General features: G+C 39.0%; 1 protein-coding gene across 1 annotated transcript; it reads left to right on the top strand.

Annotated features, from left to right (window-relative positions):
* The first annotated feature begins 2329 nt into the window (after positions 1 to 2329).
* On the top strand, positions 2330 to 9972 carry tspan36 (tetraspanin 36). The gene is made up of 7 exons (XM_034691975.1): positions 2330 to 2625; positions 5783 to 5974; positions 6076 to 6150; positions 6250 to 6345; positions 7799 to 7951; positions 8058 to 8141; positions 9122 to 9972. Exons 1-7 carry the CDS (start codon positions 2566 to 2568, stop codon positions 9200 to 9202), a joined length of 741 nt encoding a protein of 246 aa, XP_034547866.1. The 5' UTR covers positions 2330 to 2565; the 3' UTR covers positions 9203 to 9972.
* The last annotated feature ends 8660 nt before the right edge of the window (positions 9973 to 18632 follow it).

Genomic DNA, 18632 nt, shown 5'->3' with positions numbered 1-18632 from the left:
GCATTGGTGTTCTTTAATTCTCACAGATCATGGTTCAATGTTCAACTCATTTTTTATGAAATTTATGTTAAAACTTTTTTAATGTACATTGAAAAGCCCTAAATATAAATACTATAGTTTTACATGGCATAGATTTTTTTTTTTATTTATTTATTTATTTTATGTAGTGATGTTGATAAATTAACTTGAGACACCTCTGCTGTCATATGCTGCCCATATTTTTATGCTGTATTTAGCTGGTTTGGAAGGCATATATTACCTAAGATGGAACGAACCTCTGAATACCACAAGCCTTTCATCCACTGTGACATTAGAAATGCGAAATAATACTTTTACCAATTTTTCTTAGATTTTTGAACTTTAAAATGGGTCAATTTGACCCGCAACACTACAGGAGGGTTAACATTCCCATTTGTACACACTGTACCTTTAAATAAAAGTAGGGTGAATGTTTTTTGTTTGTTTGTTTTTATTATAAACAGAACTTACCTAGTACAGGACAAGATTGCACTCTGTGAGAGGGAGCAACAAAATTGACACAACCCAAAACTTCCTCACAGGAGCTTTAGTGGCTCACCATTAGAAACGCCATTAGGTATGTTGTTGTGGTTTACAGGGACTTTGTGGCTTTCCTATGCTGGAGGGGCAGCTATTACCTTTGACTTCCAAGAACTTTAATGTATCAGATTATCAGTGTTTAGGCCTTTCAGTCCCTAGAGTCAGAACGAAACATGGTGAAGCAGCGTTTAGTCATTATGCACCACATATCTGGAACAAACTCCCTGAAAGCTGGAGGTCTGCTCCAACTCTCACCTCTTTTAAATCAAAGCCTAAGACTTTTTTTTTTGCCACTGCCTTCCTATCTTAGCTCATTTTAACTCACTTTAAATGCAAATTTCAATTTTATTTTTAACATATTTCTAATTTCCCCTTTCTTTTCTGTTTTGTTATATTTGTCATTTGAATTGTGCTCTTTTGTGCTTGTCTGAATGTTTACAATGCTTTTAATGTTTTAATGTAAAGCACATTGAGTTGCCCTCGTGTATGAAATGCACTGTACAAATAATAATAATAATGATAATAATAATAATAATAATAATAGTAATAATAATAATAATAATAATAATAATAATAATAATTATAATGATGATAATAATAATAATAATAATAATGATAATAAGAATAAGAATAATAATACATTTTATTTAAAGGCGCCTTTCTCGGCACTCAAGGACAACGCACAAATATATATACATACACAAATTTACATTAAAGGAAACAAACTCAAAATCAAAATGAAACAAAGTTGCCTTGCCTTGCCTTACTGGTGCCACTGTGATTCAGCACAGACACACACTAAGGCAGGGGTGTCCAAACTTTTTTCAAAGAGGGCCACATATGATGTTGTCAGAATACCTCAGGGCCAGTGGCTCCTACTGAGACTTAGGAATCCTAAAAGTTATACAAGAAATATTTATTTAATATTTAGTATCATTATTTTCCTATGGCAGGATCACGATCTAGATTTCATCACACTTCTTTTTCATGTTTTTTTTAAGACCTTTCTGACCAGCAGACAACATTTTAAGAACTATATAATTACTTTCCTGAGTTCTGAACATTTTTGATGCACCAAATTGTGCCTTTTCTGCACAATTTTATAATTTGATCTTGCCTTGTGTCCTCTTTTGTGTCTTCTGAAGTTTTAGTGTTCATCAAGAACATTTTCACATCATGATAAAAACATGAATTTGAAAACTTGTCAACTTTAAGAGTCCTTGTGTTTCTTCTTTATTGCCGTCTTACAGAATTCCCAGAGCTTTGGTTTAAGACAGGTAGTCCATATGAAGCTTTTTGAGATGTTTCTGGATTGACTTTAGTTTTGTTTGTAGAAAGAAACTGTGATTAATTTCTTTGCTATAAATAACACAATTTAAGATGGAAGATTGGGGCCATAAATAAATGGACCTTGGGCCGCAATTGGCCCCCGGGCCGTACTTTGGACACCCCTGCACTAAGGCCTAAAAACAGACTCCAATCCCCTAACTACAGAAATGTAAATAAAGTATGTTACAAAAGTAAATTTCCTCAGAGTACTGATTTTGTGTGTTTTAATTAGTCATAATATCTTGTGTGATCGCACTGAACTTCACGAATTTATCTAAATGGTAAAAAATAACAGATTCAATTTTTGAATCATTGATTCAATAAGAACGTTCCTGAATGAAAGGAAGCCTTATGAAAAACACCCTTACTCGAAATACGGCATCACTTCTTCTCAAGTATGACTCCCTTCCCCGGCCCATGTGAGAACGTGATGCATGATGAGATGTGAGGGGGGCAGCAGGAAGGCTGTATGACCTGTTCTGTAACATCGCTCTCCTCCCCAGAAGCATGTGACCATGTGATCGCAGCCTCTCTCTCTGCAGCCAGACAGACAGATTGAGTTAACTTGTGACCAGAGCAGTAGCAGCAAGCAGCAGCAGCAGTAGCCCGACTCTCTCTGGAAGATAAAAACAGCCCCCGCACAGATCTCCTTCAATCACTTCATCTCAACCAGACATCATGGACTGCGGAATCTTCACGTCCAAGACCGTCCTCCTCTTCCTCAGCTTGATATTTTGGGTAAATCGCGGTGTTATTTCTTTCTCCACCTGCAGAGATTTTGAGTCAGACAGACGCTGTCTAGGATGAGGGGAATTGAAATGTGTTTGGTTTCGTAGCTTTTCTCTGTCTAACATCGTTTCTTTTCCTTATTTTCTAGTCGGAGTTAAGTTAGCTTTTGTGTTTACATTTTGAGCTGGCTCAGTCGCCACCATAATACCGTGCTTACTCTTTTTATTCATTTTCAAATGCAAAGAAATTGCAGATATAAAGGTTTCCGTTTCGTGTGAGCTTCAGTCAAACTTAGTGGAAAAGATCCCTGACCTCTCAGACTGTGCCTGAATTTTGACCCTTCACGGTCCTTATTTCCAGCTCAATTTCAGAACGAGCTTTGTACCCACTACTCTCCTCATTTGGCCCCGCTGCTGACCTCCTCAGTGGAAATTGGTGTTGAAAAGAGCGAGTGAACTTCTCTGCCTGTCTGTGTAATTGTATTATTGTGAGAGGGAGCTGGCCTGTGTAAGTGTGTTTGAAATAATGGAAGACAAAGGCCTGCTTTGTTTCTTAAATCCAAATTTTTACTTTGTTTTCCCCATCCTTTCCTAATCTGATATATCTGTAAGTGGTATGATTGTGATGTATCAGGCTATGCTGAAATGTATTCATCCATCACCAACTTTAAAAGTCAGTCTTTTCTCATTTCCACCCACAATTTCCACCACATTTCTGCACCATTTAAGAAGCATTAGTTACATACTATTTTCAGTCATAATGTGCCGCCACTTGTTCATAAAACTCAAATAAAAGAGTTCCCTCATCTGGATTGAACCTGTTTAGTCAAAACGTTCACTGCTGTGAACATTATTATGAAATTTTCCAACTATCGAGAAACAAATCTAGAAATAATCGACGAGAGAGTGCACATTTTAAACAAGATTCACTTTAGAGAAATGTTGACTGTTGTTCTGAATCATAATTCAATCATGATATCAGATTATCTTTTAAACTCTGTCTGACAGGCCTTTTTTTTTTAAATCACATGAAGCTAAACATAGTTTAGAGTAATTGCAACTTATTGAATGATTTTTGAAAATGACAAAGTTTCCAACTAGGGCAGATGTTTTTTCATGAATTAACTGACAGAGCAGGTCAGAGTTTAAAAAATGGCTCACTTAACATTTTAAGAAATTTGATTTAATGTTATAGTACTGCAAAAAGAAAAAAACACTTATTTTTAATACACCATTAATCAGTTTATCTTATAATGGGATGTTTTTAGAATCAAACAAATAATGTAGCTTTAATATGGAAAATCAAAAGTGTCAAAGGTTAATGTGCTCTGAGTGTGTGGAGGCACATGAGCACAGACTGCGTCACGGCTGCTTTATTTCTCAGACTGAAAAATTTCCAACATGTCTGCCTCCTTTGATTCCATCATAGATGAAGTACAAGTGTGTTTTTCCGTGCAGAATACCCGCCAAAGTCATCCCCACTGATCAGGCAACATCCCCTCAGAGGTTACTCACATTCCTCAGAGGTGGCTCCGTGTATTGGTGTGATACGCTGTGTAAGCCTCTTTGTACAGCTTCTTAGGCACAAGATCAGAATTTCTGGAAAGATTAGGGGGTGAGCCGTGGGGGAGGAGGGGAGGCAGAGGGGTCGAGTAACTACCCCTGAAGAGATCCCGTGACTGTGGAGTGATTAAGAGAAGTGAGTCATGAGGCTGAAGTGGAGGATAAATGATTGTTAGGCCACTGGAAATACATGTATGACCAGAGGCCAGCACACAATGTATAACTCAACCTCAAACAGGAGAAGTAATACTGAACATTGCACTTTTCTTGGAAACACATAAAGGGGAACTTCATCTTTTTGAAGACAGAGGTAGTGATGTCATATCTTCCATGCGTCACATAAATGGAAATTTAGCTGATCACAAATTCTGTTTTTCCTTAAATCCACCGTTTCTGCCAGCAAATAAATAGGATTTTCACAAACACCTGTATTTGACGGTAATCCCATTCGCAGCCCAAATTCAGAAGTTATTTTTTAGTGGATTTCATACCTAAGCAGTTGGTCTAATTTTGAGTTATTTCCCCAACACTATTTGACCTATTTTAACAAAGAGTGGAGTTTGAATTAGGTCTGATACAGCCAGTTTCAAAGGGCAAAAGGAAGTCAGGAGTGCTGATAATGAGGAACTCTCTATTTTGTCAACAGTGATCTCTGTTCTTAAAGGGTTTTTTAGTGTTGACTCTTCTGGATTTTAGGTTTTCAAACACTTTGAGATGATATTCACAAATATATTTGAACAAACTCTAAAACCGTAACATTAATGCTGTTCTGTACAGCGAACTCCCATATTTCTCTGGTACACAGTCCTGTGATTGATGAGCTCACTGTAGAGGCATGACTCGTAGTCATGATAATGGTGTGACTGGATGCCTAATCCAGCGGGACAGACAGTCAGAGACCTGAGTACATAACAGGAGATCTCAACAGATAATGTAAGGAGAACAAAACCTCTACTCTTAAGCAAAGAAAGTTAAAACAAGAAGTTCTAGTTGATTGTATTAAAGTTCTTTTCTAAGCTTTTACAGTTGTGCAATGTTGGTACACTCAAACAAACTGACTGACACACATCTTATATCAGTGTTCATACCAGGACTGTAAAAAGAAAAACACTTTTCACTATCTGTGTTTAGTTATTGAACTTACCCAAAAGGACCCTTTTGACCGTAACACGTAGAGAAAAACACACATCAGGGGACAAACCCCTTCACTGAAACCAGCATATGTGTTTTTCTGCTCTACTTCGTAAAATCCTACGTTTAGGAAAGCCGAAGCTTTTAAGTAGGATGATTATTTACCTAATATTATTAACAATTTTGGTGCCCACTTGATCAAGTAGATCAGTGAATTAGGAGATTTAGTTTTAATTTGGCTCCAAGCTCATAGCTGAGCAATAATTACATAATGTGTAAATCAGCAGATTTTTTTGGGTACGGCTTTCGGTTAAGTAAAATCTGTTTGTATTTCTGGAACAGCTTTAACATCTTCTTGTGATGTTTTCTTTTTAATGCACAAGTTTTACCTTTGAATTATTAAACGTTCTTACATTATCCATTCAGCTAAGTTGTCAACATTGGAGTATGAACACTTTGTTGTGTCTCTGCAGGCTGCAGGAGGATTGATGGCCTATGTCGGGGCCTACGTGATCAGGAGTTATGACAATTTCAACAACTTCATCCAGGACAAGTACACTCTAATCCCTGCTGCTATCATTGTTGGTGTCAGCGTGGTGATGTTCATTTTTGGTCTGTTGGGATGCTTCGCCACAATACGGGAGTCCAGAGCCGGTCTCAGCTTTGTAGGTGTTTTTTTTTTGTTTTTTTCCTACTTTTTGATTTTATGTTCAATCCATTTTACTTGTACTTTGCACTTTGTTTACTCTTTATTTCTTTTTTACAGTTCTTCTTTTTCATCATGGTGATCTTTGTAGCCGAAGTTGCTGCTTTGGTATTCAGCTTCATCTACCAAAACAAGGTGAGTCACATACACCATATGTTAGCTCACTGTCACTCAGTTTTATCTGCTGATTGTATCACACTGACATGGGGGCCACCCTTTCTCCTCTCTGTGTAGATAAGCGGAGACCTGCAGCGCTCCATGAGTGATGTCTTCTCCAAGTATGATGGAGAAGATGCTGAGACCAAAGCTGTGGACTACCTTCAGACTCAGGTTGGTGTTTCTTTCTACAAAGTAAAAATAGATCTCTATTCTCAGTTGTGCTTTCACAGTGCACACCTGCTGTGCTGCGTATTTTCTCGCTTACTTTCAGTTCCTTCTCTTTTTCTGAATATGAATAAATTAATGTTAAATGAAAAGCCTTCATTGAAGTAATTCTTTTGGATGAATATCATGGTTTATAGTTCAGACCAGACCAATACTGTATGGTGGCTCAAAGTGAGTGTGACAGAAAATGTATTCACTATAATCCAAAATAATATGTCTATAGATTATTGACAAATAAGCATCCAGAAATGATTTCTGTGCTCCCCACTTAACACTCCTAATGCATCAGATTTAATCTATGGGTCTGTTGTTGTCGACAGCAAGAGATTGCTCAATAAAGCAGACAAGAGTTATAGATCATGTCAGCACTGAATGGGAAACCTTGTTTTCAGGTTTCAACTGTATTTCCTCCAATCCAGTGTGAGTTTAGGCACTCAGTATGTGTTGACATGGATTGATTTATGATAACAAAACACAAAACCCATGATGTTATTAATGTTATAAATCTCGTTATACAGCCTGCAAGTTCAAATTCCAGTAACTTTTAAACCAGTGTTGTCAATAAGATCACTTCATTTGTAAGAAGTGTAACGCAGCACATGCTCAAATCGCATTTGACACAGAGTACTGCTCCCTGCTTCACTGACCTGATTTGCACACTCACTTAGCTCTGGAGAAATTACAAAATACACAACACATAACTAAAAGTAGGTGGCTGTTTTTTTTTTTTATCACTGTGTTGTGTTCAACCCCAATATTGGCAAGGTTTTGGAACAACTTTCCTTAACAACCGTAACAAGGTTTTCTAATCCCGGATTTTTTTGACAATGGTGGAGGATTATTGGTTAATCCACTGTTTCTCTCTGCCTCAGTTATATGTATTTGGAAAGTTCATAGTTTTCACCTTTTTTTGTTAATTACTAATCAAAAACTTTGTGCAAACTGATTCTTCTTGCGGCAGGTTGAAGTTTTTGTTTTTGTTGTTTTGACAGAGGGTAACATACAAGGTATGCTCATTTCAAGGGTACCTGGTTGAAACTGCATCTGTTGATCAGTGTATCATATTTTCCTTTTTCTGATAAAAAATATTAATGGGGTTATATTAGTAGGGTTCAGCAGGAAATTGCATATTGGCAGGGATAAGTCTGTCCCTTCCCAATGCTGCACCCTTGAGCCCGGTGGATCAAATGTGTGCAGGCCAAACAATAAACAAAACTATGCATGTTCTTATATAAAAACCTTTTTACTGGAGCTAACTGAAATTAAAGGTTAATGATACCATTAAAGATTGTGGATATTTCAATGACTGTTCTCTTTTGTTGTTGTCAAGTATTCATGGATCTTAATCTTTATTGATATTATATTAAATCCTGCCTGTTTTATCTTTGTCTCCATGCAGTTGCAGTGCTGTGGTGTCAGAAACTACACCAGCTGGTCCAGCACGGCCTGGTTTACAGAGCACAACAACACAGTGCCTCTGAGCTGCTGTAAAAACATTTCCTCTGAACAGTGCACAGGCAGACTCGACCAAGTAGACCTGCTGAACGTTGAGGTAGATTACACAGAAGAGCACAAAATCAAATGTTTTCCCTCCTCTGAGGTCATTTATTATGAACACACATTTTCAATGTGCACTCACTGTTGTGCATGGATTTCAGGGTTGTGAGGCCAAGCTGGAGGTGCTCTTACAGGATGTATTGGGTTATGCCATGCTTGTCATCCTGGGCTTCGCAATTGTAAAGGTAAAGACAGTCGTACACAGTTGAGCCACTTATAAGTTCCTGAGAGAAGTCTTAAGCTTGCTATGAAAGAGACTGAAACATATACTGATGTCTCTTTGTGGCCTTCAGAAAGACAATGACACTGTTTATACGAAGAACGATTATTTCTATATTGTTATTTTTAATACCCGAAACCACCACCAAGTCTTACACAGCATTCTGCAGAAACAGATTTTTGTGTTGACAGTAGGGGAATTGCTTGACTTACAACACTAGGTTGAGACTTTTCATCTGAAAACATGACTCGCATGACTTACAGGTAAAGATCAGCTAAGAGATAAAACATAAAGTTCTGTCCATAGGGGACAACAATATTCAATGCAAATTGAGCATAGCTCTACATCTTACTCTTAATGTCACCTGAAAGTTAGCAATCTCAGCAACAAGGAGATGTGCATCTCTTTGGGACCATAGTCCTCTCTGGAGCACGTTGGACTATACAACTGCATGACTTTCTTAACCTAGCTCTACTCCTTTGGTATGTTAGAGCTTGTCATAGATGAAAAAGCAGGAACCTTTTGATTAAATTTCTGTAATAGAAGATTACCTGTCTTCAAATCTACTCATGTGGTAACTCATTTGAGGGCTGCTTTTTGGGCAGAAGAGAGTCCGTTTGGTATTCTGACAGATACTTGAGTCATTATTCAATTTTTTCTTTTTAAGGTGAGCTTTTAAAGAAAGTAAAATAGAAAGAGTGTGGCTCATAAGGGAAAAAAATATCTGAACTGAAAGACCCTCTAATTTTCTGAATACAACTTTATGAGTCTTATTCTTGTGAAGAGGAAGTTGAGGTCTGAGTTAGTGAAACTACTAAGGCTACAGACGTAAGAACATGTTTTTTAATAGCAATTCAAGTACTTAAGCATTCCATGGCACATCAATCTGCAGAAAATGAATGTTCAGGGTGTATTTCTGATCACATTTATATTTTCCTTTCCCAGTTCTTTGGCATGCTAAGCGTGTGCGTGATCACCTGTAAAGCTGGCAGCCGGAGGAATGGCTACCAGCCTCTCTATGCCTGAGACATCCCTGCAACCAACTACCACCTCCACTTGTTGCTTGACTAGCTTTGCTGACAACTTTATCAGCGATGTACGGACACATCTAGACTAAACATTGTACAAACATGAGTTTTATTTTTGTTTATGGCATATAGTATATAGAAAATCTATGTTTTAGTCTAAAGGGGACCAAGATGAAGTGTTCCTCCTCTAAAAGTATCAGCAAAATGTGCCCTTCACTTGTTAAATCCTTTGATTGAATACAGACATGGCTTTCAATTTGATTTGTAGTCTGTATTTCCCAATTTGGATTTGACCCAAAGTTTTTGCCTACATGTGGCATTCCTTTAGATTACACATGTGACAGAAGCACGAGACACAGTTTGGAAAGTGATTGGTTTTTGTTTGCTGAAAGTCTTAGATTTTAGAGCATCTGTTTATTCCTCATGTTTACTGTAAAGCGGGTGCAGTTCTGTGACATCATGACAGGAGACATGTGACAGAAAACATTAAGGTGCCTATTTGTATATCTCGCCTCACCATCTCACTCTGCTGCGTCATGTAGATATTCTTTGAAGGAACATTATTCTTTGGAATATATTCAAATGAAATATCAAGCTACATATGAAGCTTGCTGTGATTCTGAACAAAAGGAGAGAGGTTATGTGCCTGGCATTTAGGTGTATAAATACATATACATGTATGCAATTTTAACTGTATTAAATGACACAGTGTGACTTTGGTTGTGTTTACTATGTTTCTAAATTAAACCGGTGAAAACTTCCCACTTATATGGACTTTGGTGTGCTTTTATCACAATATAATATTTGCATAAATTCTGTGATTTTGCCATTGTTAGTCATTTAAAACATGAAATCAGTCCTCATAGATGGTTTGTGCAGTACTTACATTTGTGTGTTATTATTATTATCATGTGGTATTAAGGGAGGGACAGTTTTTTCAAACCCTGTGGTCATTTCAGTTAAAAAATGTCTCTCTGTATCTTCTTTAAAAAAAAACACATACAGTACAGGAGATTTAACGTGACCCCTGCTGGTTATCTCACTTTTTTACCTCCTGGCTCTACTGATAAGAGGCCCTGAGACCAGGAGAGTACAAACAGGAGATATGAATGCTCATCTTGTATAAGTTTTGTCCATGTTCAGAAAGATACAGGAGAATGTAGACTCATATACTGATGTATCAACGATAAATTCAGCTTAACTTCCTCCCCCGCTTTTCTTTTGCCCGCCAAAATCCCTGTAAAAAAATATCTATTAGCATCAAATGAATACAGTTATCATGCATTACCAGGGTTGTTCTGTTGCTTATGCAGTAACAAAGAAAATCCCAAAAGTGGTGCTAGAGAGCCAGTTCTAAAAAATAAACAAGCAGTTGTGGCTGTGAAAGGGCCCCAAAACACCTCATGTGAACTCTGCTGAGGTCGTGCAGGATGTTTGGGTTCATATTTGGTCATCCAGTTTCCACTCTTATAATACAAATAGGCATCAATGCGCAATGTCATTGTTTTAAAAATGACAAATATGATCAGCGATCTTCTTTCTTATGTCATAATATTGACAAAACTTTCACAGTCCTTGTATTGGAGATTAAATAATCAATCTTCATGTGATTAACATTTCTCTGTGTGTGCTAATGACTTCCACTGATGTAATTGATCGTGCTCCCCTGTCTCAGTGTGCATCCGTCTCATATCTCCCCTCGACATATCTTATTCAGAGCAGATCCTCTCTCCTCCGGGCTGTGTTGACATTTAGACAGGCCACTTCTTTTCAGAGAGAACTGTTGGCACACACACAAACACACACAAGGTGAGATAACCTTGTCGACTCTGAGACCTGTTTTCCTCCCTCCTTCCTCAAAACTGTCTCTTTCTTCTGTCTCTCTCTCACTCTGATGTCTGTTTATCTCTGAGTGTTTGTGTCAGTTTCTTTGCTCACTTTTCTTTTTCTTGTTGAGTATCTTTATCTACCTGTTTTTTTGGGGTATTTTTTTGAAGTTCTATTTTTGGGCGTTTTTGCCCTTTATTGATAGGACAACTGTAGATAGACAGGAAACGTGGGGAGTAGAGTGGGGGGAGACATGCATCTGCGATGAGGACTTAAGCCTCTGTAGCCTATGTGGGGCACTTAGACCGTAAGGACACCAGCCGCCCTATCTACCTGTTTATAACTTACATTAAAAGGAGCTTTTGCATATCTATCTCCCACTTATGCCACCCATCTGTTTTTTGTACCGTGATCTTGTTTTTCTCAGCTTCCCTCTCGAGTGTTAACCCTTGATATCAGAGGGTGCAGTGATGATAGTGCTCTTTCTTAGCATCGCTGAGTGCTGTGAATATTACAAAAAAAATCTGAGCAGAGCAGCTGTTTGTAGTAAGGTATCAGTCAACAAGAGGATTTAATTCTTAGATATTTGTTCTCACTCTTCACAGCAAGGTGAAGTGCAGCCTTACTTGTAAATTAGGACACTCCTCAAAAAACATGACAATGGGGCTGGTAAATTTCAACGGAACTATTTTTGCTCAGTTTAATGTCTTTATATTACATTTTTTGTGTTTCCAACTTGCTTTGTCCTGCAGTAGGAGGTGAGAGAGTAAGCAGGGGCAGGTCCAGGGCGTGGCAAGGGGTGGCCACAGTCCCCTTTGAACGGTGTTTGGCCACCCTGAAACCCCTGACTCTTATTGGGAATTTGCCTTGTCAGAGGCAGGATTAATGTTAAAATGAATTTGGCAGTGCTGGAAGCCATCAGCTGGTCTGATGCTGTTCTACAATGTTGGTCGTCATCCAGCCTAAGGTCATGATGGAGATGTCATTTGGCGCTCATCCTTGTCAGGGAGAGTCAGCTGGCCCTGGTTGGACACAGCTGGATCAGCTCAACCCTTTTTCATGCATATTCAATGCTGGTCTCAGCTGGACTGATGCTAGTCTAGCTAGTTTACGCCCAAGTTTGGTCACCACCGTGGATCAAGTCTGGACAAGCCCATGTTCGGAAGTGTTCTGGCTATTGTTTGTAGTCAATTATAATTTTCCACTAACACACAACAGTTATGCAAACAGTCTGTGTACAGAAGGGAATGGGAAAGTGCACCCTGGAAGCTATCAGTTGATCTATGATGGCCTGATGCTGGTCTATGCTGGTCAGATACTGGTCAGATACTGGTCAGATACTGGTCATATCCTGATTAATGCCTAAGTTTGGCTACCTCAGACTAAATAGATCTTGAGACATCTCTGTTTAGAAATGTTCTGGTTTTTGTTTGTAGTCATGTTATTCCTGTTCACTAGTTCTTCAGTAGTGATTTGATGATGCACACAAACAGTCTGTGTGAAGACCAAATGGTAAAAGTGTAATCCTGGTGGCCATCATGTGGTCTAATGCTGGTCTGATAAAGCTGGATTATGCTGGTTGTCACCCAGCATAAGGCCATCATGAGAAGTCGTTTGCACTCATGAAACAGCCTGGCAGATGGCCTGGACCGGAAACGGATGTATTCATCTCCACTCTTAGTCACTGCCTGTTCTATGCCAGCTTATACTGGTCTGGGTGGGCCAATGCTGGTCCTGTGCTAGTCTTTGCTGGCCAGTAACCCAATTTGGCCACTATAGTCTTAAAAATAGTCTTAAGACATGTTTGAAAAAAACAATGTTCTGTTCATAGTCGTACTAAAACTGTCCACTAGTTCTTCGTCAGTGATTTTAGGATACAGACAAACACTCTGTGTGAGGAGCAAAAGGGGAAAGTGTAACCCCGATAGCCATCAGCTGGTCTGATGCTGGTCTTAGCTGGTGCTGACATACTGGGCTGGTGATGTCTTTGTAGCTAGAGTGTGTGCAAGGATCAACTAGTTGAGCTTTGCTATTGTCTGCTCTTTCTGCCAATCAAATTTAGCTATCTGACAAATCTTCAAATATCTCTCATATTGGCACAGTCTACAGTGTAACAGCCTTTTGTTTTGGTCTGAGGCAGACACTTATAATCAATAATCTGGTGCACAGAACACTGCAGGACGCGTCAATCAAAAGCACAATGGAGCTGTCAATCATGGCATCATACTCCTTGTAGACCATCAAATAACTAGTTAAAGCTTAACCTTTCAGAAAAGTGTGCATATACCAAGCTGCAACCTCCGGCTGCAGAAACACCGGAACCCACATAGACACCAATTCAAAAAAGACGATCTTTGCAGCATTAATAAACATGTTTACAGCCTGGTTCAAAAAATGGCTTGGCTCTACGTAGCTAGTTCCTCTATCGGCACACACTGTACGGGGGGTGAATTTTTTTCTAACCCAACGGTTCAGAAGATATTAAGATTACAATTTTTTGCCCAAAAAAGGACATGACTGACTTGACTCCTGGACGGGAACACAGCTGTTGGCTAGGAGGCTCAAACTCCACCTCTTTACATCACTATGCCTGGTTGAGTTCGGCATTTCCAATATGGCTGCCGCCGTCGATTGGTTTGAAAACAGCACTCAGGAACAGATGAGTGGCGACACGCATACTACATCCATTATTTATACAGTCTATGGTATATACACATATATCAGCATGAGAAGAACTAACTGTAACAACAGTTAGCAGATAGCATTCAAATGTATTGTTTTCCCTTTTGGGGAGCTGTCATGTCATTCATCTTTGTATACAGTCTATGGTAAGGATGCACCTTTACCGATTAAACTTTTTAGGAGTCAGTCGGATTAAATACATGAATATCTTTATGACATAAAATCCATTTAATGTGACTTCATATATGAGTGTTGTAGTCCTTTAAACGTATGCTAGCATTTGTAGTCCATTGGATTTGTAGTCCTTAACATGTAGAATTTCTAATCTCACAAACATTGAAGAAGTTTTTTTCAAGAGTAACCTGCCAAGGAACAAAACAAAACAGACAGGTACCCCTTTTATATAACCAATCGAAGCCAATATATGGGGACTGTGCAATTAAAAGGCAAAGACAGAAATAATTTCAAACCAGGTAAAAATGTCTTCCCTGTGGAATAACAACATTAGATTTCAGTCTACACTTTCTGTCTTCTTATAAGTAAGAATGAAGGACTGACGAGAGCTGAAGTCACTGAGGTGAGAGCTGCTTGTGCATATGATTTGGCATTGTAGAATTTTCTATTCCCCCGTGAGTTATCTCTGCTCACCTACAGATGTGTCCTCGTCTGTCTCACTCGCTATTCTTCGAGGCCATCGCCCAAAAATACAGCACACACACACACAGACACACAGGTAAACACCAAATGAGCCCAGTGAGCCAGATGTTGTCACAGGGAATTACAACCCAACTCCTAATGTATTCATTTCCTTTCCTGCTTGGACAGGGATCATTTGGAAGGAGGTAATCTGAGGAGGGGGACACACACAATAATGCTGCTCATCTTGGTGGAGGTAGATCATCCAGTATAAGGCAGGCAGGTGTTTTTTTGTGTGTCAGTATAGAGAGACTTGATAAGTATTTTCAAGTAAATTCTGTCATAACACAAGAAACATTTCCAATAACAAACAAGTTTTCCAGATTTCTTTTGATCTGCGCTCCAAAGGACGACAAAGAACCCTGCTTACATCAAATATTAGTTTTTTTGACCTACAGCATGAATTACACTGAGGAGGGTTTTTTCTTACTCCTAAAAAAGTCAGACAGACATCTCTCCTTTTTTATGAGAAACTTCTAGAAAACCAGTGTATTGCCAAGGTTACTTTTGAAATCCTCTCCATTCACCTTTCTTTCCATTGCAGACCCATTAATAATGACCACACAATGTCATGACCGAGAGGCAGGGGCTGCTGACAACATATGTGCCTATCTGTGTGCGTGTGTGTGTTCCTGTAAATAGCCACCCACCACCACAGACACTGTGTTGTCTCCATTTGTCAGATGCTATCAGTTTTAATTAGACGGAGCAGAAAAGCAACAGTGGAACAGAAACAGACACAGAGAACAAAGAAGCCAGTGAATCAAATGAGCAGCAGCAGTTTCGTACTAAAATCTGTATTCTCTATAATTTCCTTAACATAATCTTTTCAGCTTTACAAAAGATTTTCAAGTAGCCTGATATATTTTTCCTTCTCCATGTATCTTCTTCCCCTTATTCTTTTTCTTATCTTTTTAATGTTTTCTTTCCCTCTCTTCCATGAACTTTATTTTTTCCCTGCTTTTCTTTAATCTATCTTTTAGGACTGTTTCTTGAGAGCAGAGTAGGTTTAAACGATGCCAGTGATTTGGTTTAGTTTTTGGCCAACACCCAGCACCTAATGATTTTCTTTCTACTTCCAGATACAATTGCAGCTGAAGCACTTAAAAAAAAAAACATTCTAAACCCTTCCTGAAGGTAGGTAGATATCAGGAATATAAATCACAGATGTCCCAGAAGACTCCAAATATTCCAACAAGAGGTTATTTTTATACCTGGAGGTGGTACGTTAGAGCACAGGTTTATTTTCTGCCATCTCATCTCTTTGTAAATACGACATGTTTTTGATTTTGCATTCTTTTAGAAGTTGTTTCAGTGCTGTAGAATTACCAAACTCACAGGAGACACCAGGAAGTGTTGATTGTGTTATACATACATGCATGGTCTTCGCTGTTAGCCTCAGCCGTTATAGATGCATATCACAAAGCCAGAACACTGATTGAAATTAATTAATTGCTGATGGCTCAGCAGTGCTAGTGGCAATGATTGATGATAGCAAACTCTGAGCTAGTGGAATGCAATTTTAAAGACACTGAGTTTTTTCTAAGGACAGAAAAGGTTTTGTATACTATCACAAACTTGGCTTCATCATATTTTCTGACAGCTTTGAAACAGAATAAAAACACCTGGTAAAGATGCTGCTCTGACGCAAGAGAAACAAAACTATTTGCCAATTTCCTCTCTACGACATTCCACTCGTAATCTGGTGTTATCTTGTCCACACACTTCAAAAGAAGCAGATACACTCATGGAAAATGTAACGTTTAAAGTCCTAACATCCTCATTTTTTCATATGGGGGAACAGGACATCCGTAGCTGTTGTCTGGAACAGGATTAGCATTTCTCTATCACTTTAATTTTTCAAACAGCACCAGCTCTCTGATTACACCCACCTCCTCTGAAATCACAAAGGAACCACTGACCTGTTCTCTAATGGGCCTCATTTAGAAAATGATTCATCAGATTTCTACTTCAAACTGACTTTCAGCCTACAATCTAAACAGGTTCACTCTATCATTTTGTCATCTGCACCCGAAGTGAAAGCCACAACTACACCTGTGATTCTGCCATTAATGGAGCCATAAGATCAGAGAGTCACTTTACACAGGGTCCAACACACCAGGTGACTCTTGGATCTCTGTTCTGTCTGCAGCCTCTGTCCTCTCTGTTCATCCAGGTGCACCCTTCTATCATCGTTATTACATTCATCTTATCCCTCTTCGTCTTTATACCTAACCCCTTGTACACTTTTAGGCCGCTATGAATGTCTTTCCCATGGTATCAGCAGCACACAAGTACAGAAACTCGACTTATTTAACAAGCTAAGCAGGGATTAACCTTATCACAGCCTGGATGTCAGGTTACAGAATATTCTATGGAATATGGTAAGGATCACTCTTTTATTCCCCAAGTCCAACTGGCATCTTTTGAATAATCTATATCAGATATTTTTTTATCAGTATATGCTCTACTTGAGTATTATATATCTCCTTGGGATGTAATGCAACTGAATCCCTAACCTCACCACCCTCCGCAAACCACAGGCAACAGACTTTTTTACAATACAGCCTTAAGACTTTGCAAACATTGGAGGAACTTGGGTTTCTTCTGCTGTTGTTGCTCTCTCCATCCTCAGCCCACACAGTGCACACTGTTTTTTAGGGGGAGTTTTAGAAAAAATAAGAAATTGCTAATTAAAATGTAACACCTCCTTATAAAAGTACTTTTAAAAAGCCCCACAAGTACCTCTAGTGTTTATTAAGTTGTTCGATTTTCATTGCTTGTACTTTTCCTTTCACTCTTGCTCTTGTTTGAAATCATCACTGACCTATTTTGGTTGCTTTTAATAGAGCTTGGAAGAACAATAGCATGGCTGAACGCACCATCATAGAGATAAATTGATGTCTGATAATACACTTAAAGCTGATGTGAGGAGTTTTTAGCTAGTTTTTAAACTGAATGAAATTAACAGGATGAAATTAAATATCTTGCCATGAACCGGCAGTATGACAAAATGATAGTGAAACGTTTGACTGTTAAAGGGACAGTTCAGCTCTTTTGAAGTGGGGTCATAACAGGTGCTTGTCATCAGTTATTGTGTTGCTGTCGGTAAGTATAAGTCCTATTTGGAAAATGTTCAGTGCTTTTATGTTTTCACTATTCTCTGACGCAACATGCCCATCCATTTTTCCAGTTAAACCAGGCTCTTGTTTTCAAAGTAAATCATGCAAAAAAAAGATTCTCCCTTTACTACACAATGCATCTACGACTCTATCTCCCTGTAGACTGATGTCTTGTATTTGAACAAGCTATTATTTCTCAGTAGGGGTCCTTGACATGGGTTGGCATCGACAAAGGCTCCCCTCTAACTTCCACTTCAGGCATACTCAGGCACAGACAATCTGCTCATGTCAGGATGGAAGAGGACTACAATGAAGTCAAGGTGGGCAAATAAGCACCTATACTACTACACACACACACAATCTCTCTTTCATACATCCTGTACCTATTGAACTGGTGAGGAGTATCCTGCACAACCAACTGAGGTCGGGATGCTGCTGGGAGTCCTCCAGAGAGAGAAAGAGAGAGAGAGAGAGATGGCTCTTATTGATGGCTTTTACTATAAGGTGTTTTTCAACCACAGGAACTTTACCCCGGAACTACGTGCGTTTCGACCGGAGGAACCAGGGTCTAAATTTAGTTCAGGGTAGATAATCTCCCCCCTGAAAAGCCCCTGCTTGGGGGGTAGTACTTTTCAAAGGTCCTTGGACTTTCAGCCGAACGTAACGCTGTTTGTGGAGTTTACTCAGTTGTTGAAACACAGAGGGAGTTCCTGGGAATGCATACTAGTTTAGTTTTTTATTAAGATTTCAAAATATTATTTAATATATTTTTTTTTTCTCTCCATATGTCACTGGCCTGATTTGCACAATCTGCCCGGGACTTCAGCCCGCGGTCGAAACGCAGACAACTCTGGGGGCACAGGAACCTTTTAGTTCTGGGGAAAGTAGTTCTGGGGGCTAAAAGACCCCGGAACTCTTGGTCGAAATGCACCTTATGATGTCAAGTTGGGAAAATAAGCACCTATACTACTACACACACACTCTCTCTCTTTCATACATCCTATAACTATTGAACTGGTGAGGAGTATCCTGCACAACCAACTGAGGTCAGGATGCTGCTGGGAGTCCTCCAGAGAGACAGAGAGAGGGAGAGGGAGAGGG

Source organism: Notolabrus celidotus, chromosome 9 (genome assembly GCF_009762535.1).
Source record: "Notolabrus celidotus isolate fNotCel1 chromosome 9, fNotCel1.pri, whole genome shotgun sequence".
Classification (NCBI taxonomy): domain Eukaryota; kingdom Metazoa; phylum Chordata; class Actinopteri; order Labriformes; family Labridae; genus Notolabrus; species Notolabrus celidotus.
This window is presented reverse-complemented; position numbering and strand designations above follow the sequence as displayed.